Raw genomic sequence first — 24,368 nt, 5'->3', positions numbered from 1 at the left:
AATGGAATCATTCCTTTACCGTCGATGATTTGGATGAATCAGTTGAATTTGAATAATTAAATTGAAAGTTAATTATTGTAATACAAAAAGGCGTAGGCTAAAATATAAACATAACCTAAAAACATACTACTTACCTCTCCATAACAATTGCATTTTGACGCGGGAATGTAAAAAATATTGTTTTGAGAGACAGTTAATCACCATTGCTCAGTGTATGTAATGAAGGAGATTAGAAATCTCAAAACGAAACTGTGAAAACTAAAAGTAATTCTTCCTACTCCAAACTCCAGAACCTTTCACAACCTTTCATGTTTTCATCATTCATCACTTTCCTTTTTTCTTGATCCTCTCTGCAGTCTACCAACCAAATCACTCAATTCTATTAAGTTTCAAACAATTATAATTATTATTATTATTGGAATCTTTTATAGCAATCTTGGTGAAAAATAATGTATTCTAGTATAATCATTCTGACTCAAAATTATTATTTATATAGATAGGTTTTGATAGAAATTAGAAATTACCGTCGATGATTTGAATTTGTTGAAAAGACTTGACTTACTTGTCAGCTGATGACACTTGAAGGCAGCCTGATTTTCATATAAATAAAACGGAATAAAAGAAAGAGGTTATCTTGACTATTGCCTTGTGAACTCTATTGTTTTTGTTGAAATTTTAATTCTGATTTTTATTGTGCAGAAATGATTCTAATTCCAAGAACAAATACTTCCAATCTATAAATCGTGCGTGTCTACATCTAAATTTGACAACTTTATTCTCTGTGCAATAACTTTGTAAAATACTAGGGTTTCAAAATCATGACTTTCTGCTCTGGTTTTGTTTTTCCTTTCTATATGTTTTGTCTATGTCCAAGAGCTTAATTCTCAGTTACTATTAAAGGTTTCTCAAAAGTTTAAATTTTATTAGCTGAGTTTTCTGTAATTGTTTAAAAATGGGTGTACGCATGAAAACACCTCCAAAGGATTGGGATGACGATGAAAGAGCTAGCACATTACTGGCTCCTTTTCGAAAAAAAGAATCAAATCCATTGGGTTATGAATCTAAAATGTCTTTTTGGAAAAATCTTATAGAAAACTGTTGTTTTGAAAGTGATTGTTGTACCTTTACATTGGACAATTTAGAAAACGCTTTCAAAAATAAGGAACGAAGGCCACAATGTCTAAAAGAAGTATTAGAAAATCTGTATAGGTGAGTGTATACGAGAATAATGACTAAGTAATTTAATCTTTCTTCTATCACTATGTATTATATTTTTATCACATAGTTATAAACCTCTACTAATTTTTTTAGTAGATGGAATCCATAATTCTCTAATATAGCATACATCTTTAATATTGCAAGTTTTAAATAAAAATATTGTTTTCAGGATATTTGTTCTTCTAATATTCATTTATTTTGTTACAGGGAACAAGAAATCGCTTATTTGCAGTGTTTTCTGGCTGAACAACCGAGCGCTAATGGTTCGAAAAGATGGATGACATGGGCGATTCAGTCATTTGTTAAAGCACCTGCCGTGTGGTCCGTGAACAGACTGAAAGAATCGTTGGTCTCTCCGAGTGAAGTCGATTTCACACAAGCGTTCGTTCATATGCCAGTTGTCAAGGTAATTTCAAAATATATAATTTTACTTATCATTATTTAGAGGGGTAGACGTCTGGGTGTCATCCTTATCAACCCGTTTGGATGTCACCACTAAGATTGGTTCTTGAGGTGACCGGCTGACGCAGAAAACTTGCAGATGGGATGACCAGATGACGTAAGCAAGCAAGGAAACACTCTATCACGGCCACGACATGATGTCACATGCGATTCCAGTAGGTGACATGCTGACGGGATGACCAGGTGACGCAAGCAAGCGAGTAGACACTGTCGTGCACGGCAACGACTGGATGTCACCTGCGATTCCAGTAGGTGCCATGCAAACGAGCTGACAAGACTAATATTTTCATTTAATCTCAAAGTTTAGAAGGGGTAAGCGACTGAGTCTCCACCCGTCCACTTGGCACCCACTAACTGGACATTACTGTAAGAAAAACATCTAATTATAGCTGTATACACAACAGTAAGGCTCAACTCACACTCACGCGACACAGGTCTTGAAGAGACTCGACTCTAGTCGAGAGCATGTGTTTCCAAATGGTGACGTCGCGGAGACTAGAATCGACTGGTCTGAGTGTCACCATTTGGAAACACATGCTCTCGACTAGCGTCGAGTCTCTTCTCGACCTGAGTCACATAAGTATGAGTTGAGTGTAAGACACTAATGTTTTTATTCAATCTCTGAGTCTAGGAGGCCTTGACTTTGACTTTCTCTTGATCACACAATAGTATAAGGAATCCCTATAACTGGAAGTGAGTGAATGAATAAAAGTTAGTGAAGGAGTCAGTGGCATTTTACATGCAGACGTTGATAGAAGGAACAATGTGAAAATGTCCTGGAGGTGACTATCAGACGGAATGACCAGGTGACGCCAGCGAACGAGTCATAGTATATAGTCTATATAGGCATAGTATATAGTCTATAAAGTCATAGTATATAGTATAATATATTATATATCTTTCGTGTATAGTTTCGATGGCACCTGCGATTCCAGTAGGTTACATGCTGAAGGGATGACTATAAGTGACTGGAGCTATACAGGGTGATTCTTAATTATGGTAAAATAATGTAATATGTGATAGTAGAGGTGAAAATAAGAAAAAAAGTTCTTATAAACATATATCCATAAACGCTTCATTAGCGATCTATACAGAGTCAAAGATTTCGCCCGGAACTCAGTTCCTCTGGTGAAATACACCGATGCTGAATTGTTTGGGGACTAGTTCTTAGAAAACTTATGCTGGATTCATATGGAAAAATATCTGAAAAATTGAATAAAACTGGTCTGGAAGCTGTAGTGTGAGTAGTTTTTGAGAAAAAAGTTGAAATATGCAAAAAATCTAAGTAGAAAAACACAGACTTCTACGTTTGATGCCTGATAACTTTCTTTATTGACCAGTAAACAAATAATTTTTTGCAATATTAATTGTAGAGAATTTAATTCTGAAAAGAATCATGTAAGCTGTGTGAACTAAATTTGAATAAAATGTATTATTATGTAGTACGTTACACCACAAAAATTTGTTGTTTTATGAGGAGAGAACTAATAACTCATAGGTTGTAGCTGATTGCAAATAGAACATGGATTTAAATAACAGCTGTTCCAAAACAGCTAATTTATTTTGTTTTAAATAAGAAAATATTCAAAAGAAATTATCAGATGAAAGTTATTTTCAGAAATATTTTAGCTCTGTGTTGAACGAAACAACAAACTAAGTTATGCCTACTGTAACAGCGCTGTGTTTTTTGTCAGTGCAGTTTAATGTCAATCAATATTATTAGGAGGATACTGAAAGAGCAACAATTACATCCATAGCACCTCAAGAAAGCTTACATGATTTTTTCAGAATTAAATTCTCTACAATTAATATTGCGAAAAATTATTTGTTTACTGGTCATTAAAGAAAGTTATTAGGCATCAAAAGTAGAAGTCTGTGTTTTTCTACTTAGATTTTTTGCATATTTCAACTTTTTTCTCAAAAACTACTCACACTACAGCTTCCAGACCAGTTTTATTCAATTTTTCAGATATTTTTCCATATGAATCCAGCATAAGTTTTCCAAGAGCTAGTCCCCAAACAATTCAGCATCGGTGTATTTCACCAGAGGAACTGAATTCCGGGCGAAATCTTTCACCCTGTATAGCTCGCTAATGAAGCGTTTATGGATAATTATATGTTTATAAGAACTTTTTTTCTTATTTCCACCTCTACTATCACGTATTAAATTATTTTACTATAATTAAGAATCACCCTGTATATATTCACGAGAGGATAAGCTGTAGCCTGTGGTCAACGTGTCAAGTAGACGGGTGGACAACCAGTCGTGTACCCATTTAGAGTGTTCCAGGGCAACGGGAAACTTTGTAATAATGTAATTTCCACAGATAACTTCAAAATCTAGTAAATTATTAACAAAAAGCATGTATTCTGCATCGTTTCTGCAAAATGTTTACAAGCACTTCTAATTTTCAACATGACATAGGAGAGATGTGTTCCACAGCCTGTTATGAAAACAAAGGAATGCCGGTAGCGAATCTTAGGTAATGAAAGTGGTACATTTTCAATGTTCTCCCCCAGTTAATGGATTATTCGTGGTGCACCTTCCATTAAGGCTCGTATTAAATTCAGCTATCAGTGTCTCGCTAAGTGTCCGAGCGAGTAGGGGGCATCAGTTCTTATCGCGCTCACTGGTGTCGCTAGATTCAAATTTCGGCGACCCGGCTGGTGTCTCACCCGAGTCACCAACCCAATCAGCCAATCCTAGTGTCTCAAAGGTGTTTTATCGTGCTTTACATTCGGCCGCCAATGGTTGCTCTCTGGCGAACCACTGGTGTTTGAGACTGATTGCTGAATGTGATATGAACCTAAGATAGTAAAGTAAATTCGTATGGCTTTTGTTGGTGGGGAGTCCCTTGCGGGAAGGTCCCACCGCCTGAATATATATAATTTAAGCCGTCAATGGGCCTTACGACTGTCATAATTCAGCCGGGACCGACAGTTTAACGTGCCCATCCGATAACACGGGAGTGATCTGGTTAAAAAACTTTTGGTTATGAGAGGGATTGAACCCGGGATCTCTGTGCTGCTACGCAAGCACTCTATCCACTAGACCACGGATCACTCCTGAACCTAAGATATCTCACAGGGATGACGTGTTATTCATATGCTACAATTAATGACGTACCACTCTGGAAATGTTTTAAAATAGTTCTCTCGCCACTATAGTACGTTCCACACCTATCCAGTGGCCCATGATAATTTAATCGCAATGCATTCAGATCATACATGCAAAATTTAGAACCACTTGACTGATACTGCTTACTGTGAATTTCAAAATTTCCCGAGTTCTATGCCATATTGTCGATGTCTGTTCAGTATAGTATTGAAATACTACATACTAAATACTGGTAGAATATGTTGGAACTAAACTGTTCAGTAACAGTAAGTTATGGCAGTCTTTGGATAGAATAGCAATAAAATATTCTATAACAATGTTTTTTCTTTCTAGAGCTTCTGATTCCTACATGCCCAAAAGTTTAGATTCAAGTGCCTCAATTGATTGAATATTCACAAAAATAGAGTTTTCCTCCACCTACTGTCTAAAGTACTTACTTTACTCCCTGAAACCTAATACTAAAGTGTCACTTTTTCGCTCTCGGTAGTAAAAACAGAAAAACTCCCTAGGGAGTAGAAGTGACTCCGTTTAAATAACATGGGGAGCATCTCTATTTTGAAACTTACATTGTAATAGGTTAGAAGGTCTAAGCTCAGATGAGAAAGCATAAAAGAGGTGTCTGTCATTGAGTCAACTGAATTCAATACCACAACCAGAAATTTGATCAACTCATGAAATATATGTTTGTATGATAATTATTATATTCTTAATATTAGTAGTTAGGTTTTAGATTTAGGTTATGTTGTTAGGAATCATTGTCACCAATACGTAAGTTATTAGAATGATTTTATTTGCAGTTTCTATAAAAAAATGTAGATGGAGGAAAAATGTTGTGTACATCACGAGCGAAAAATACTTTTTCTCCCTCAGGTAAATTGCTGCCCTCGGCTTCGCCTCGGGCTTCAAACTTTTTCCCACAGGGAGAAAAAGTCGTACTTTTCACTCTAGATATACAAATAACTATTATTATTATTTGATCTTTTACATCTTCTCTTACTCTACCTGTCCTTGGTTTTCATTTAGTTGCGTTGCTTATCCCCACAATTTTTGTGTAAAACTATTGAAAAATGTAATTCCCTTCTTGTTTTTCTCATTCTAGAAACAAGCTGAAACCATCCTGAGAGATATGGACGAAGATCTGAAAGGTACTCTCATCCGCTACGAAGAACTCGCTGATGTGTGTGCTGCATTTAAAAAGTTCAATGAATGTTTGAATGTTATTGTTCATTGGTTGGAATTGCAAGGTTTGTATTCAAGTCCTCTTCTCATACACTAGCTATTTGCAGTATGTAGTTCCAGAGTTTCGAGCCGAGACGACTAAGATGTCACACCCTTCAGTCTGCCAGGGCTACTTGGTCGCGGGTTCGAATCCCGTCGGTAGGCATGGACGTTTGATCATCTCATCAAATCACCTTCTCACTTTCCATTACCCACGCACAAGCAAAAGTCTCATGTGGGCATTATCCGCAATGATAAAATACAGTATTATTTTATTATTGTTTTATTATATTTGTATTATTATTTATATTATTATTAATATTATTGTAACTGTTATTCGATCCAATGTTGAATGAATTCAACTTGCTTCAATTCTAATTCATTATTTAGTGCCGTTTGCACTGTCTAAACTGTTTAAACTAAATTTCATTTCAAACTGGATTAAATCCGTATCAAGTCTCGTTTCTTATAATGGTTTTCATTTTGAGTTTAAGCCACCAGCTGATTTAAATCCGTTTAAGCTTTGACTGTGCAAACGGCCTTAAAGTAATAATTTATACTATATGTACAATTTATCGTACATGAATGGTTTTTGCAACAGTTTAATTGCAACAGTCAATCGCATTGTTTCATCTCATGGAATGGTTTCATCTCATAACATTCTCATGAGTCAATTCACTTGAGGATTTTTTCTCTGCAAAGTTCAGCCTCTTCCACCACTATTCAAGGGCTATTCACCACCAGGACTATTCAAGGGCAGTGACACACGCTAAACATCGGTGTAATGATGTTTGTCACATCATTGTAATAAACTTCTTGTTATTAGTTAATTTTATAGTACAGGGTGTTTGAAAAAGAACTCCCTAGATTTAGGTATAAATTTAATGTGTAAGTTAATGAAAAACTACAACGACAAGTACATACAATGAAAGAAAGAGCCTTCAAGTTTTGTTTAACATCAGTACACTTGAACATGAGATCCATTTGTTGCCCTGCACACGTCGAGACGATATTCAAGTTCTAGCCATGTCAGGTGTAACTGTCCCAACTGCCGGTACGATTCTTTCCCGTAAATGGTTTATGACTCGGATTTTTTCACTGTACACAAAAATTTTTCAAGTGTCCCTTAAAGAAAAAGTCCAGAGGAGCTAAGTTCGTACTTCGTGGTGGCCAAGCAATTGAGCCAGCTCTCCCTACGGTATCCATCTTCCCGTAATGCGAGTGTCTGGAGCCGCGCACACATGGTTACTGTAACGATAGGAGGGGGGAGTCTGCTTGATCAGGTTTGCCAACTGCAGGGGGACAAAACTTGGACAGTTGCTGAATCAAACACCACAAACTAGAATAGTGTATATAACTTTTTACAGATTCTATGGCACATTAAAACTAGGGAGTTCTTTTTCAAACACTCTGTACTTTGAAAACCTGGTTAGGCATATTTGAATGTCAGACTTTGGTAGGCTCATTTGGTGCCAATTCACACTATTCAACAGTGTTGAGCTCCATAGACACTACTGCTCCATAGTCGAGTTGGAAGGAGGAACTTCCCAAATTTATTCTCCCTCAAGTAAGAAGCCATCATGAGAGGGTCTAGAGGGCAGCGAGCCTTGGCAGTTGAGAGCTTCTTTTTTAATGGTCGATCTACCATAATGGGGCTCTTGCTACGCAACGTACCTTCCGCGCTCGATTTGAAATTCCTCCTTACAGACTCGTTTCTGGTCGTAATTCGATTCTGTCGTGGGTTAATTCATTTATAGTGGAATGTGGAAGTGTCGCTAAACCCAGAAATTTACTTCAACGAACCATCAGAACTCCAGAAAATATCGAAAGAGTGAGGCAGTCAGTTGTGCGTTTTCCCCGGCGTTTGACTCGCAAACACGCAGCTGCTATGGCAATTTATGACTCCACTGTTCGACGACTTTTCCATGATGACCTTCAATTTCATCCATATGAATCGGCTGTTGTTCAAGAATTGACTGAACGCGATTTTGTTGTCCGTCAAAATTGATGTGATATGCTGATTGACAACCTGCCTGAAGACGCGGTCATTTTCTTCAGTGACGAGGCTCATTTCCACATGCGTTTCCTCAATGCGATTTTTTTCATGGGGTTATTTGAAATCCCTGGTTTATGTCGATCGACCACGGACCATAGCACACCTCAAGAACAACATTCGCGACGCTATTGCCAACATACCGATTGATACCAAATGCAACGAGTGGATACAAATCTTAAAAATCGACTTCATCAGTGTATGCGCAATGGGGGTCGCCATTGATCTGATGTAATTTCCAAGACTGCATGAAAATTTTTTTGAGATATTATTCTTTCATTATAAAAAAAATATTGAAACAATAACCAGAGTACTTTTGTTTTTATTGACCTTTCAAATAAATAAATAAATTTCTCTGGCGCACTTTGTATAACTATCGTGGGGCCTACAGCCACATACATTCAGTTAAAGGTGTGGTTTTCTTTGAATATCTTCAACGTTTCCAACATAAATCTCGCAATTACCAACATTGTCAATAAATTTTCTGTGCATAAAATGTGTAAAATAACAATGAAAAATAATTTTGCTTCAGTATCCAACTCACTGCTCTCACGCTCCGCAAGAACATACTTTTATTCTTGAATCATAACTTGAATTTGAGTAGTAATCAGTATAAGCATATTTCCAGATTCCAGATTGATTTCTACGGGTTTGCAGATTTGTTGCCTAATGAGGACTCCCCGATTGTAAAAATGTATATTTGAGTTAAAGTGTGTTACTACACAAGAGCGTACTTTGAAGTCTTTGAATCATGATAATTTAAATATTTTTTGTCAAATTAAATCGATTTCTGACTCGTGTTTTTCATTTCTGCAGGCCATGTATCTACCATTGAAGTGGAGAACGAAAAATTGATCAGATTCTCGAAAAATGACAAATTTGAAAGTATCACCGATTTGGAACGAACCACTTTCTTATTGGAGAAAAATGAGAAACTATTGTTGAACAGTATAGAGAATTTGGAAAATAAAAAACAGGCGCTAGTTAGCGATGCGCAAGGATATTTGAAAAAGAATATGCGACCAATGGTAAGTACACTCATTATGAGGTCACTTAGGTTTTACATTTATTTATTCATTGATTCAGTGGATAGTGGACATAACATTTCCTTATCCACAATTACATACACAAGTCCTGAAAATTTACATTGAGTCAGTTGCTGTTCTTGTGCTGAGAGGGAAACTGATATTGAAAGAATATTTGAGAGGCAGATGAAATCTCAATTCTATTTTCGTATTGATGTTGTTTGAATACTTGAAGCTCTGATAGCATTAAACATCTTGACAAAATTGTCAAATGACTGACAGTTGAATTTCGAAGTTTGTAGTCCCCTACAATAATTTAATAGGTAAAATAAACTGTAGAGGCTAATGCATAGCTACTAAAGTTTGTAGAATTGAAGCATTTCAATAAAATTCCAGACTTATACCTAGAATACAAGAATACAAGATCTTTATTTGCCATAAAATAAAACAAGTTTACAATATGCATCGTCAGTTTAACAATATTTTCATTTTTAAAATAATTGAGTCAATTCGTCACATATATAAAATCATTACAATTTTTAGATACTCATGTGTTGAGTAAAATCCTCCAACCTTAAGCCATCCGGCAATAGTTCTTTTGAAAATGTTCAGCGGCAACAATCTAATGGATATAGACAGCTTGTTATCTTCTGAATAAAGAGACTAAGATCATAGAACCAGTTGCTCGGAATCTTGTTGAATTTCAATCATGATTAAATGTCACACTATCAAAGAAGCCTTGTTTTCAAAAATGTATTTTCTGATTGATTATTGTAAAATTCAATCATGATTGAAATTTAAAATACTTTTTTGCAACCGGAGCAAAATATTGTCATTATCGATGTATTAACAATCGAGGCCTCTTATTGGTTCACGATGGGGTTATTACTAGAAATATACAGGTCGTTTCAGGATTTATCTCTCATTCAAGTCATTTCACAATTTATTACAACTTTGATTTTTGATTAACCACCTGGATTACATCAAGTATATTTGATTACATATTCCAGTGGTAATGGCACATTATTGGTTAGACCAATCATACCAGCATAGATAATAACCATAGAGAAAAAATAGCATAGCTTATAATATCTTTTCTCTATGTAGAAACTCATTACAATCATGGTTATAAAAAGTTATGTATCATATTTTCATTAAACAATTTTGTATTGCATTCTTATATAACTTTTAAGTGAAAAAAACTTTTAAGTGTTTTTTTCACTTGAAAGTTATATAAGAATACAATATGCGTGATTCAAAAATAATACCACAACTTTGAAAATCTGTATTTAATCAAGGAAACATAAGTTCTTCCCCACTAGAAAATAAGTTCATAAATGTTCAATGTGACCCTCCAGACACTCGAGTGATATCAATACGATACTCGAACTCGTTGCACACCCTAAGTAGCATATCGGGCGTAAAAGTTTGAATAGCTGCTGTTATTTCTTGTTTGAGCTCCTCAATGTTAGCTGGTAGAGGAGGTCGATACACTTTATCTTTAACCCCACAGAAAAAATCGGAGGGGGTGAGCTCAGGGCTTCTTGGAAGCCAGTGATGAAGTGCTCTGTCTCGAGCTGCTTAGCAGCCGATCCATTGCCTCGGATAGTTTTCATTCAAATAGGCACGAACAGATGAGTGCCAATGGGACTAAATAAGCAACTAAAAAAACTGTATTAAACATTATTTATTCTTTTTACAATGGAGCACAGATCGGGAGAGAAAAACTAAGAATACCTTGTACTATTTCTCTCCCAAATTTAGGTAACATTAAAAGTCCAAAATGAGGTTATGTCTTCTAGATTTCTACAAAATTTTCAGTCTAAAAATATTACAAATATATCAACTTCAGAGCTTCGTCAAATCGATAACAGATAGCGCTTTACTCTCCGTTCATTCTTTGCAGAGTTATCAATTTTCAAAGTTGTGGTATTCTTTTTGAATCACGGTGTATTACTATTGTATTCTTATATAACTTTCAAGTGAAAAAAGACTTGAAAGTTTTTTTTCAGTGAAAACAAGATGGATAACCAACAACGAATTTTTTATTTGTCTGATGACGGGTTCTTTGTAACTTTTATTGAATTTATTTCAATAATTTCAGGCTAAAAGCTGTTTGCGAAAGAAGAAAGAGATTGAAAAGCAGATCGCCCAAAAATGCTCGGCTCTCGATAACATTCAGACTATTCTCACACGGATCAGAAATATGGAATCCGACTCAAAAGTAAGTAATTGTTATTTAATAATTTGATTGTATGGGAGGAGGAGTTGTGTTATTTCTCCATAATTGAAAGAATAAGACTTTGATGTATTGACAACATCAACAAAAATCTGGTGTGGCGCACTCACACAACTTTCCTTGCCGTTATGAAAATTGATCACCTGACGCTAGTGTTCACGCGCATCTCAAGTCTACTACTATTCACAGATCTGAGCCAGCTGGTGACAGGACAATAACGCTGGAAACACACAAGGTCTGCTGTCTCTTCATAGTGAATGATTTAATAGAATCAACAGTTGCAATTGAAATAATCACATTTTCTCGAATTTCCAGCTTATTTTCAATTTTAGGTGAAAATTTTACTGAACATTAATTGTAGAGATTTCTATGCTCAATCTTTTCCTCTTTGATTTTTTTGTTTAAATTGTATCTGAAGCATGATAATTGGGAATCTAAAATCAAACTTTGCATAGATGGGGCGGAGCTCCTGAAATTTTTACAGGTATGGGACTTGTGGCAGTTGATAGAGCTTATCAATGACTATTTGAGGTATGAATTTGATCAAAATCGTTGGAGCTGTATTTGAGAAAATCGCGAAAAACCCTGTTTTTGACAACATTTTCGCCATTTTAGCCGACATCTTTAATTGAATTTGATTGAAATTGTTCGTGTCGTATCCTGACATTGTAAGGACCTTAAGTTTCAAATTTCAAGTCATTCCGTTAATTGGGAGATGAGATATTGTGTACACAGACGCACATACACTCATACACATTTTAGCCGCCATCTTTAATTGAATTTGATTGAAATTGTTCGTGTCGGATCCTGACATTGTAAGGACCTTAAGTTCCAAATTTCAAGTCATTCCGTTAATTGGGAGATGAGATATTGTGTACACAGACGCACATACACACATACACATTTTAGCCGCCATCTTTAATTGAATTTGATCGAAATTGTTCGTGTCGGATCCTGACATTGTAAGGACCTTAAGTTGCAAATTTCAAGTCATTCCGTTAATTGGGAGATGAGATATCGTGTACACAGACGCACATACACTCATACAAATTTTAGCCGCCATCTTTAATTGAATTTGATTGAAATTGTTCGTGACGGATCCTGACATTGTAAGGACCTTAAGTTCCAATTTCAAGTCATTCCGTTAATTGGGAGATGAGATATCGTGTACACAGACGCACATACACTCATACACATTTTAGCCGCCATCTTTAATTGTATTTGATTGAAATTCTTCGTGACGGATCCTGACATTGTAAGGACCTTAAGTTCCAAATTTCAAGTCATTCCGTTAATTGGGAGATGAGATATCGTGTACACAGACGCACATACACTCACACACACACACACACCACACACACACACACACACACACCACACACACACACACACACACACACACACACACACACACACCACACACACACACACACACACACACCAATACCCAAAAACCACTTTTTTGGACTCAGGGGACCATGAAACTTATAGAAATTTACAAATTGGGGTACCTTAATTTTTTTCGGAAAGTAATACTTTCCTTACATTACCTATGGTAATAGGGCAAGAAAAGTAAAACTTACCTATGGTAATAGGGCAAGAAAAGTAAAAATATATTAAATTACTATGATTATTAATGTACTGGGCTACTTTTTTGTTGATTTACGATTGGATTATTACTCGAAGACTGAATGTAAATTTGAAGTTCACCCAACACAGGGTGAACATAAATTATTCAACACGTTTCATAGGTGAATAAAAAAGTGACAAATATTAGTAGCGCGCCTATTTTTGTGGCAAACATTGGTGTAGATTCTATAATTTGTGATGACCCTCATAGAAACTCACAGTCGGCTCAATGGTGTGGGGCGACAGAGCGTCAGGAGAACGCTAGATTTCTTTATTATACATTATACTAATATTGAATAATTATTGTTTTTGTGATTACATAATTCACTCAATAATTATTTCTCCTTATCATTCCTATTCATATATTCCTATTCCTATTCATGTTATTGAATAGGAATAACATTTATAATAATATCATCTTATTGTCATTTGAAAGAATAAAAAAGTATAAACTCAACCTCCCACATAATTGAACATCATCTTTTAGGTTATTTAGACAAATTAGAATAAAAAATAAAAATACTTGGACAATTTCCTGATATTCAGGTAACCTCAGATTTGCTAGAGCTATCACCTTCCTCTTCTGCTTTCGGAAGTGCTTAGTAAACAACTATTCTCATAATATATATTGTTTATTTTTGTGTGTGGCGAAAAATAGCGTTCGCACTATGGGCAAAAATGTTTTTCCGGCTCTCAATCTTTTCTAGTTGAAAACCGATTTCGAGCCGGAAAAATATCATTTTCTGCTCTAGGTGCGAAATATACTATTTCGTTTAGAGTATGGCCGTGAAAAATAAGTTTTATGCAAGGAAGTTATGTAATATTGATAGTCACTCCAGATCGACAAGTACTCTTATTCGTTATCTTCTTATTCACCTATGAAATGATTTCAATTATTTATGCTCACTCTGTATATAGTATATTTCAATTTTTCAATAGTTTTACTTTCCTTGCCCTATTACCATAGGTAAGGAAAGTATTGCTTTCCGAAAAAAATTAAGGTACCCCAATTTGTAAATTTCTATACGTTACAAGGTCCCTGAGTCCAAAAAAGTGGTTTTTGGGTATTGGTCTGTATGTGTGTGTGTGTGTGTGTGTGTGTGTGTGTGTGTGTGTGTGTGTGTGTGTGTGTGTGTGTGTGTGTGTGTATGAGTGTATGTGCGTCTGTGTACACGATATCTCTTCTCCCAGTTAACGGTATGACTTGAAATTCGGAACTTAAGGTCCTTACAATATAAGGATCCGACACGAACAATTTCGATCAAATGCAATTCAAGATGGCGGATAAAATGGCAAAAATGTTGTCAAAAACAGGGATTTTCACGATTTTCTCGAATACAGCTCCAACGATTTTGATCAAATTCATACCTCAAATAGTCATTGATAAGCTCTATCAACTGCCAGAAGTCCCATATCTGTAAAAATTTCAGGAGCTCCGCCCCATCTATGCAAAATTTGATTTTAGATTCCCAATTATCAGGCTTCAGATACAATTAAAACAAAAATTCAAGTGGAAAAGATTGAACATGAAAATCTCTACAATTAATGCTCAGTAACATTTTCACCTAAAATTGAAAATAAGCGCGAAATTCGAGAAAATGTGATTATTCAATTGCAAACTGCTGACAACTGTTGATTCTATTAAATAATTTACTATGAAGAGATAGCAGACCTCGTGTGTTTCCAGCGTTATTGTCCTATCACCAGCTGGCTCAGATTTTTGAATAGTAGACTTGAGAAGCGCGTGAACACTAGCGTCAGGTGATCAATTTTCATAACGGCAAGGAAAGTTGTGTGAGTGCGCCACACCAGATTTTTTAATTATGTAATGAATGTTTTGTGTTGTATTTTATAATGAAATATTCAGTCTATTTTATTGATTACTACTATACATTAATCAGTTCATTTTTGGCTAATCAATTTGGTAAATACAGTTTTGGTGAAATAGTCTTGAGAAATGAAGGAAAGAATGAAACTAGTCTTGAAATTTGTGTGTATTTTTGTTTTACTTTTGTACTTGTTATGATATTTACTAATATTTCTCGTTCTTTTGTGTTCAGGTATTTTCATCTTACAAAGACAGTCTATCAATGATCAAAGAACTGATGAGTAAAAACGACTTATCTGAAGAGACTGTCGGAAATACAATGATGCAGCTGCAAGAAGTAAGTTCATTTGATGATTAATTTTACCATAGATATTTCAATTGAATTTTTCATTTTATCAAGATACTAAAGAAAAATAGTCATATTGTTGAAAATGAATAAGAAATGAATAAGAAAATTTATTGCAAATTTTCAAAAAATTCAATTTGTATAGTGAGGTCTACGTTATAATAGCAGAGTTTGATTAGCAATGGTATTGCTATCCTTGTCTATCATTCAAGCGGATAGCGCTATCTCTTTCTTACTTTCAGATCGTCTTTTAACAATGTAGAATTAATAATTATTTAACAAAATATTTCATTTTAATTATCAAAATTCATTATAAAATTATTGAAGAATATAATTTCTTGCCAAATAAAATATAATTTATCATTCTAAACGAGAATGAACAGTTAATATTACATCAATAAACCTATATCAGCTACCGTCTATAGAAAGCATTGACAAGACAGAGGTTCGGCAACTTTGTTCTGCTATCTTTCTTCACTGCCATTATAACGTGGACCTCACTATAGTAAATTTATCAGTTTGCATTTTAATGAAAATATGGTAATTTTCTATTGTAAGTTTAGAAATTTTTTTGTCCTGACATGGAATTGAGAGTTTCATGAGTGGACGTTTGTTTTGCTATTTTCGTAATAGCCCCATAATGTTGCACTCAATAAATAAATTCGACTTTAATCAAATTATTTACAATAAATGATGCAGTAATTCTTTGTAGCCTGTAGTTGACCAAGCGAAGTAAGGTATGTGATTCAAGTCGGTGGTTTTGCATTTCTCAAACTTTGAGTTATTAATTGCATGCAAATTATTGACCGAGCGAAGTGAGAAATGCAAAACCACCGACTTGAATCACTGATGTGCCTATTCTTTAAAGCTTCATGTTGCTGTAGTATGCTCTACTTCCTGATAATATTCTTTGTTTGATACTGGTGCTCATCATATTCTGATTATTCAATTCAACACCCAGATAACTAAAGTTTTTCACTCTCTCAACAACCTATTATCGATCCTTATGCCCGGTTGCAGAGTCGACAAATAACGTCGCCCATAGTTAACAGCGCGGACTTAACTATTTAACAGGCCAATTTCGTTGCAGAGACGTTCTGTTAGCTATTGCTCTGCCAATAGGTAACAGCGCGCCAACAAACAGGTTTTTCCGTTGCAGAGACGAAAAACCTACAGGCAAATGACGTCATCTGAGGCTAGGCTACCAATAACTAAAAGTTCTCTTTGTTTAAATGCCCAAAATCGTGCTTATAAATCCACTATACATTCGCGCCAAGTGTATTTTAAGGTTATGTTGACTTGAATGGTCCAAAAACATTACATTATAATAACGTAACGTTGACTATTTGAAACTGTAGATAAAGTGTAAATAGACTGAATAAAATATTGACTATTCGAGTAGCTTGAACGAAGATGTAATACAGTTTTTAATAAATTGTATAATTCAATAAATTCGAATAATCAATTATTATTAATTTTAATAATAAGCACTCTATGCAGAGTCATTAGAAATATATCTTGTAAACTGGCTGCTTTGCTTCCAAGATATATCAAAATGCCAGAAGGCAATGAAATAATTCTGGTCAATTTTTTTTAATTGATATTAAACAATAATAAATACACCAGTCACTTATTTTACTTCTACCTCTAATTTTATTCTACTTAATTCATTCATTTTGCTATCAAAAATCAAACAAACTGAAAATAATTACAAATTAGTCTGCAGTTTACGATCTTGATTCGTAACCTTCAAACATAAAAAACACAATAAGCAGACAACAGTGTTGTGATAAACAAGCGCCATGTTGTGACGTCATCCGACTGGAGGTTTGGAAGAACTGTTCACAGTGATTCTCTCCCCGTTGCCAATACATTTGTTGAATAGAAGAATAACACGCAAAAAGTGGTATGAGCAGCAGTGTGACATGTGTGAGCCTTATCAGAGCCATAGTTAAAAGGGGTCTGGCAAACGACTCTGCAACGAACTTTATGGGCGAGTTGTTAACTAATGGCTCTGTTAACTATGGGTGACTTTATGTAGCGACTCTGCAACCGGGCATAAGGCTCTTAGCTTGACTTCTTGATATTTTCATGTATTTTGTTTTATTACTTTCCTTGCCCTACTACCATAGGTAAGGAAAGTATTGCTTTCCAAAAAAAATTAAGGTACCCCAATTTCAAGTTTTCTATACGTTTCAAGGTCCCCTGAGTCCAAAAACATGATTTTTGGGTGTTGGTCTGTGTGTGTGTGTATGTGAACACGATAACTCCATTCCTAATCAACCGATTGACTTGAAATTTTAAACTTAAGGTCGTTATACCATGAGGACTCGACAAAAAGAAATTCAAAAAAATTCAATTCAAGATGGCGGAAAAAATGGCGGATAATTACTAAAAAACCATGTTTTTCACGGTTTTCTCGAAAACGGCTCTAACGATTTTCTTCAAATTTATACCATGGATAGCTATTTATAAGCCCTATCAACTGACATGAGTCTCATTTCTGGGAAAATCGCAGGAGCTGCGTAATAATCTCGAGAAAATGGCGGATAATTACTAGAAAACCATGTTTTTCACGGTTTTCTCGAAAACGGCTCTAACGATTTTCTTCAAATTTATACCATGGATAGCTATTTATAAGCCCTATCAACTGACATGAGTATCATTTCTAGGAAAATTGCAGGAGCTGCGTAATATTCTCGAGAAAAATGGCGGATAATTACTGAAAAACCATGTTTTTCACGATTTTCTCAAAAATTACTCGACTGATTTATTTCAAATTCATGCTCTGTATAGTTATTTATCAGCTCCATCAACTGGCATGAGTCTCATTTCTAGGAAAATTGCAGGAGCTGCGTAATATTCTCGAGAAAAATGGCAGATAATTACTGAAAAACCATGTTTTCACGATTTTCTCAAAAATTACTCGACTGATTTATTTCAAATTCATACTCTGTATAGTTATTTATCAGCTCCATCAACTGGCATGAGTCTCCTTTCTGGGAAACTAATGGGGGGTTCACCCCATTCTTGAGAAATGGACTTTGTAACCTCCTCGTGCATGAGGTAGGTAGGTAGAGCAGTCTATAAAAATAACACATAGTCGAGATATTTCATCTGTAGAACAGCTGTTTTGACGACTTTTAAAAAATCATCGGATTTCACATAAAGGAAAAAGTACTCTGAAAACAATAATTATTATATACACACATATACAGTAGTCTGATCGTAGTTTCAAATAATTATGTTGCCGCCAATCGTCATTATGTTATTTCTCTAAATTATTGTCGTTTAAGAACGAGTCTCCCAGTTCAATGAGCAAGGAAAGTTGTGTGAGTGTACCACACCAGATTTTTTTCATAGACTATGAGACCAATATTTTGTACTTCTCTTTCGAGTAATTTCTACGTGTCCTGGAGGATATCCTTTCTTCTGGCAATTATGGCTACGTCATCAGAATAAGAACATACTTGATACATTTTATGAAAAATGCTGCCACTCTTGTCGTTGATTCGCAGTTTTGTATACAATTAAATATAGTTGGACATTTATTGTAATTTCTGATTAAATGATAAATTTGAACTCTCAGGTTCTGGAAGTCCACGATGAGATTCAGAATTCGCTTGCTGAGCCGGCGTCTACCCTCATTCCTAATTCCGATGAAGATTATGAGAAGGAGCTGGCTGAGTTATTGGCTGACGATAATTTGACCTCAGAAAGTTACGATTTTGGTAAATATTCCACAGAAATTATTTCAATTTGTTTTTGTATATGATCACAAGTTCCGTTCTGCTCATTCGTCTAGTTATTTCAAGCAATAAACAATGAAAAACTATCAAAAGAATAACCTCGTTTTACTGGAATCATTCTTCAAAAGTATTTCTATTTGGATACTATCAAGTTAACAAAATAGAACAAAATTCTAAGGTACCTCTTTAGCCTTTTGATTTCTCAGAATATCAATTTTAGGGAAAATTCATTCCATTCTCTAATATAACTCAATTTGAGTTATTTCAAACTGAATACCTCTAAATAAAATATAAATCTCAGTGCCCTTTTCAATTATTTTTATCACAACATGTTTCGGACATTAATGCCATTTTAAAGGTACTGAGATTTATATTTTTATTCATATTAAAAGTAGCCCTGAAGAAAAAAGGCAATGGAATGACTGTATGGGCCGGTTTCCGAGCTCGGGATTTAGCTAAGTTCTAGACTTTAAACAGCTGGAGTAAGAAAATTGGCTTTCCAAAACGGGGCGTAGTCGTCATTTTCACAGCCACGTTTGAATTAAAAACTAGAAAATCAAAAAACTAGAAAATTAAACACAAACTTAAATAAAGAGAAAATAGTGTAAAGTTTCAGCTATTTTGAATTATTTAGAAATGTTCAATTTCGTCAAGGAAAAACTATTCCAATTATAGAAATGGGAGAAAAAAAACTGCGACTACTGTTATAAAAACTGCGACTACGCCCCGTTTTGGAAAGCTAATTTTCTGACTCCAGCTGTTTAAAGTCTAGAACTTAGCTAAATCCCGAGCTCGGAAACCGGCCCTATATGTCCTAACAATTATTTAATAATTACAGTTGAATACATTACTAATAATGACCACACAACTTGTCAAAGTGGTCATTTATAATTTCCAAAACTTAGAATGAATGTCGAATGAAATTTATGTTGGAAATGAAATTATTTATTTATATGAATATTTATAAAATTGATATTCTAAAAATTAGGCATGTCATTCGATAAACAATATCTTGAAGAATTTCAAGGTATTGCTAACCAAATTTCTATTTCATGCTCTCAAGCTGACATGCCAAACTATATGAAAATTCCAGTCATACATAAAATAGTTATTTGTATATCTAGAGTGAAAGATACATAAAATAGTTATTTGTATATCTTGAGTGAAAATTACTGTTTTTTCTCCCTGAGGGAAAAGTTTGAAGCCCGAGGCAAAGCCGAGGGCAACACTATTCCTCAGGGAGAAAAAGCATTTTTCACTCGTGATATACACAACATTTCTCCTCCACTAACATTTTTATAAAAACTGCAAATAAAATAATTTTTAAAAACGTACTTGACCAAACAATGTGTTACAACATAATCTAAAAAGTAAACATAAACAGCTGGCTTGTAATCACAGTTCTCCGCCGACAGCGCTATGCGCTATTGTCGGCAAAAGTTGTAACAACAATGGCCGCCACAACTACAGCTATGATGAAGTTCCAGTTTCAAATTTGATTAGTTAATGTGGAATATTCGTTGGCTGGTATTTTGAATAACATGGAATAAAAAAAAATTTTATACATTTTTTAGTATAGTGATATGAAGTTTGTAATAATTTTAGCATACAAACATGAATTTCATATATTGATCAAATAATGTCTGGTTGATGTATTGAATTTTTGTAATACATTTTGTGAGTTGTTTGAACAATTGGTATTATATCTTTTTCGCCACACTGCACAGAAAGCAGCTGTTTTCCAGTCCCTACGTAGATCTGAAAGACCTTGTTTGCAGACGACGTCAGAAAAGGGTTTCTTTTCCGGGCTAGGCCAGAAAGTTGTCTCTTTCCAGCCGCTCATGGAAGTAGTTAATAAGTCATCCGCTAGATCGGGCGAGTGGCCACTTTCATCATCAGCTAAAGTCGCCATGATTTCAGTTCCAGTTTCGAATCAAACTAATTCGCTTCGCAACCAGTTTTATTCAATTATTTATTGTTGATTAGTGCATTCCGATTTTTCAAAAATGCTTGAAGATGACTGTGGTATTCCAAGTGAAATTTTAAAAGAATCTGAAATCCTGACTGCAAATCTTCTACCACTAAAATCAAGAGATAGGTACGATAGCTTAACGAGTATTCTTTATTTTTGTATTCTTTAGACTATTTATTTTGTCAGCAATACCTGTAGTGTGGCGAAAAATATCGTTCGCACCACGGGCAAAAATGTTTTTCCAGCTCTCAATCTTTTCTAGTCCTCGGCCTACGGCCTCGGACTTGAAAACCGATTTCGAGCTGGAAAAATCTCATTTTCTGCTCTAGGTGCGAAATATACTATTTTGATAGTAATCAATCCTTGTTCCTTATTTTTTGATTGCAGGTTTTCCGGAGCCCCCTACAACAACTCCTATTGCCTCGCCAATAAAGCCGCAGAAGGAGGATAAAGCTAAACTCCCCGCTTGTTGAATACGTACTTGACATCTTGACAAGCCTTCCTTAAATGTGTCATATATTTCTTCTATTATTTCCTGTCACAAACACAATCGTGCCTTTTCTCATTAAAACATGTTTTTAATGTCATTTTTATCGTTGGGATTGTTATACATGGTGAACATTTCGAAATTTAATTTGTAACATGCAGGTTGACACAGAATAACGGGAACTTTTAAAAACGCCATAAAACATTAATGGAAAGGGCAAAAATGATTCTATTCAAACTAATGTAAAGTTCAAGACTTGCCATTTGTGAATTATTAATAATATCGATCACTTTCTGACGATTAATTCTTTAAGATGGCTTCCTCCTGAACGAATACACTCTTGAAATCTGACGATTCCTCATTGATCGCTGCAACATCTGCGTTTCCTGGTCCCATGATCTGTCCACCTGCGATTTTCTGTTTGTGAAGCTCAAATCAAACGTTTTCACAACTTGACCAATAACTGTGGTTGAATCATAACAGACAATTCAAAATTAAATTAACAACATCACAGCTGAAATGTTGCAGGAATCTCATCACAGATATCAAGAGTATTTTCGTGAAGAAGGAAGCCATCTCGAAGAAGTAATTGTCAAAAAGTGATAGATGTTATTAATAATTCTCAAATGGCAAGTCTTGAATTTTACATTAGTTTGAATAAAATCATTTTTGCCCTTCCCACTAATGTTTTATGGCGTTTTTAAAGTTCCCGTTATTCTGTGTCACTCTGTATTATTAGTGTCTCTTGAACAATTGCACGGTGCCGTTAAAAATAGGTTGATATTTGATCAAGATCATTATGAAGTGAAGTTAATCAGTGTTTGAACTTGTAATAATTTTTATCAAAAAGATTAATGCGTACATAAAATGTAAGAATGTAAGTAAACTGGTAGTAGTAAGCTTTAATATCATAAATTAAAATCATTTACAAATTACTTTGTTCTTCTCTAAACAAAAACTCTCGTTCAAGAAAACGTTTTATTTAAATTTTCACAGATCATAAAAACGTAGAACTACAAGACCTAACCTATTTCGGACTAAGTTTTATCATAGAGAAACAATAGCGTAAGTAGATATCCCATGGTATAGGGTGTTTACGTCGTAACTTTTACTGTTATCTCAAGCCGATAGTTCACGTAGTTCTTTCCCATAAAGCTATGTGACGCTGGCAGTCTCTCATATTGTGCCGTTCATACAATCTCACCCGGCCAAAACAGTAAAAATCTACAATAATCGACAGTAATCGGCTTGAGATAACAGTAAAAGTTGCGACATAATCGCCCTATACCATGGGATATCTACTTACGCTATTGTTTCTCTATGGTTTTATCTAAATTTGGGAGAGGAATAGCACAATGTTACCTTATTTTTCCTCTCCCTATCATTCTGATAATGTATACTTATTGTATAAATGATAAAAATAAAGTAATGTAACTATGGAACATATGCAAAACTCTTGGAATTCTTCTAATAACTCACATTGATAATAATTATCGCCTATCAAAATGTCTAAACTATTTATAGTTTTACTACTTGTAAATAATCAATTTTAGATGAAATTGTCAGTTCTATTAGTAATCTATTCAAACCAAACTAGTTTCAATGTTCAAGGTATTATAAAACTGCCTCTGAAGATGACGCCCTGAACATCAAAACTATAGTAAGGTCCACGTTATAATGGCAGTGTTTAATTAGCAATGGTATTGCTATCCTTGTCTATCATTCAACAGAGCGGATAGCGCTATCTCTTTCTCGCTTTGCTCTGTTGTCAGATCGTCTTTCATTGATGTAGAATTAACAAAATATTTCATCTAAATTATGTAAATTCATTATGAAATTATTGAAAAATATAATTTCTAGCTTAATAAAATATAATTGATTACTTTAAAGGAGAATGAACAATTTGTATTACATTAATAAACCTGTATCAGCTACCGTGTATAGAAGGCATTGACAAGACAGTGAGGATCGGCAACGCTGTTCTCCTATCTTTCTCCACTGCCATTATAACGTGGACCTCACTTAAGTTGGGTTTAATTAGATTAAATAAACATGAGGAACTGAAAATATATTACTCATTGCACCTTAATATGGAGGAATTCCACGACATATCTGTGTCTAAATTAAATTATTTTTTATTCACAAATACCTATTTCTAATCTTTGTATCACTATCTGCTATTCATTTGGTAACTTATTTAGCATGCCCAAATTCGCATTTTTTCAACCCATAAATAACCATTTCAACTTTAACCCTACTGTCTTATAATATAACAACTATTGTTTTACGCTTGAAGTTTTGTCACTGGTCACATCATAAATAATCAATAACTTTTTTCTCGGACCACTCGCGTGTTTCGGATGGACACGTTGAACTGTCGGTCCCAGCTGCCTAGTAACAGTCGTTAGGTCATGTCAGAGGCCCTGAAAATGATCAGGTGCGACCTGAAAACTCTGACATCAGACCTGAGTCAGCCAGGCTACTCGATATTATAAATAGAAATAAAAATAAAAATACCCTTTTTTGAATTATTTAAATAAAATAATAATTAAAAAAGGATAAAATAATTCAAAAAAGGGTACTGAGATTTTTATTTTTATTTATATTTATATTACAAGTAGCCCTATACAGAAAAGAGACAATAAAATGGCATACTCAATATTAGTATTATCATTAATAAAAACAATATAAAAACTTGTAGTACCCTTTTATTAAATTATTTTTTAAAAACTTTAAAACATATTAACGACTGGTTTCGACCATTAGCCATTTTCAAGTAAAAATTAACAAATTGTTACTAGCAGGACTTCCTATATACCGGACCTTCGCCTACAAAAAAATGGCCGCCGTATGTGGTGGCCGGCATTGATATTTTAAACGTGAACTAGACGAACTGAGATGCTCTCTAACAGCTGATTAGTGATTTTTTTTCTCAGTAGGAATTTCTTCAAGTAGTTCTGTGAACGGTAGACCTCACGCAGTATTCTCATCCACAATACCTGATTGAAACAAGACCTTATGGGA

General features: G+C 34.6%; 1 protein-coding gene across 1 annotated transcript; it reads left to right on the top strand.

Annotated features, from left to right (window-relative positions):
* Positions 1-610: 610 nt before the first annotated feature.
* On the top strand, positions 611-23,632 carry LOC111047773 (charged multivesicular body protein 7). Its single transcript, XM_039426556.1, has 8 exons — positions 611-1,209; positions 1,426-1,624; positions 5,898-6,042; positions 8,886-9,097; positions 11,199-11,318; positions 15,023-15,127; positions 18,726-18,867; positions 21,245-23,632. The coding sequence occupies exons 1-8, from the start codon at positions 953-955 to the stop codon at positions 21,328-21,330; spliced, it is 1,266 nt and encodes a 421-aa protein (XP_039282490.1). The 5' UTR covers positions 611-952; the 3' UTR covers positions 21,331-23,632.
* The last annotated feature ends 736 nt before the right edge of the window (positions 23,633-24,368 follow it).

This window comes from Nilaparvata lugens, chromosome 4, assembly GCF_014356525.2.
Source record: "Nilaparvata lugens isolate BPH chromosome 4, ASM1435652v1, whole genome shotgun sequence".
NCBI lineage: Eukaryota > Metazoa > Arthropoda > Insecta > Hemiptera > Delphacidae > Nilaparvata > Nilaparvata lugens.
The sequence above is the reverse complement of the archived record's forward strand: the minus strand, read 5'-3'. Positions and strand labels throughout refer to the sequence as shown.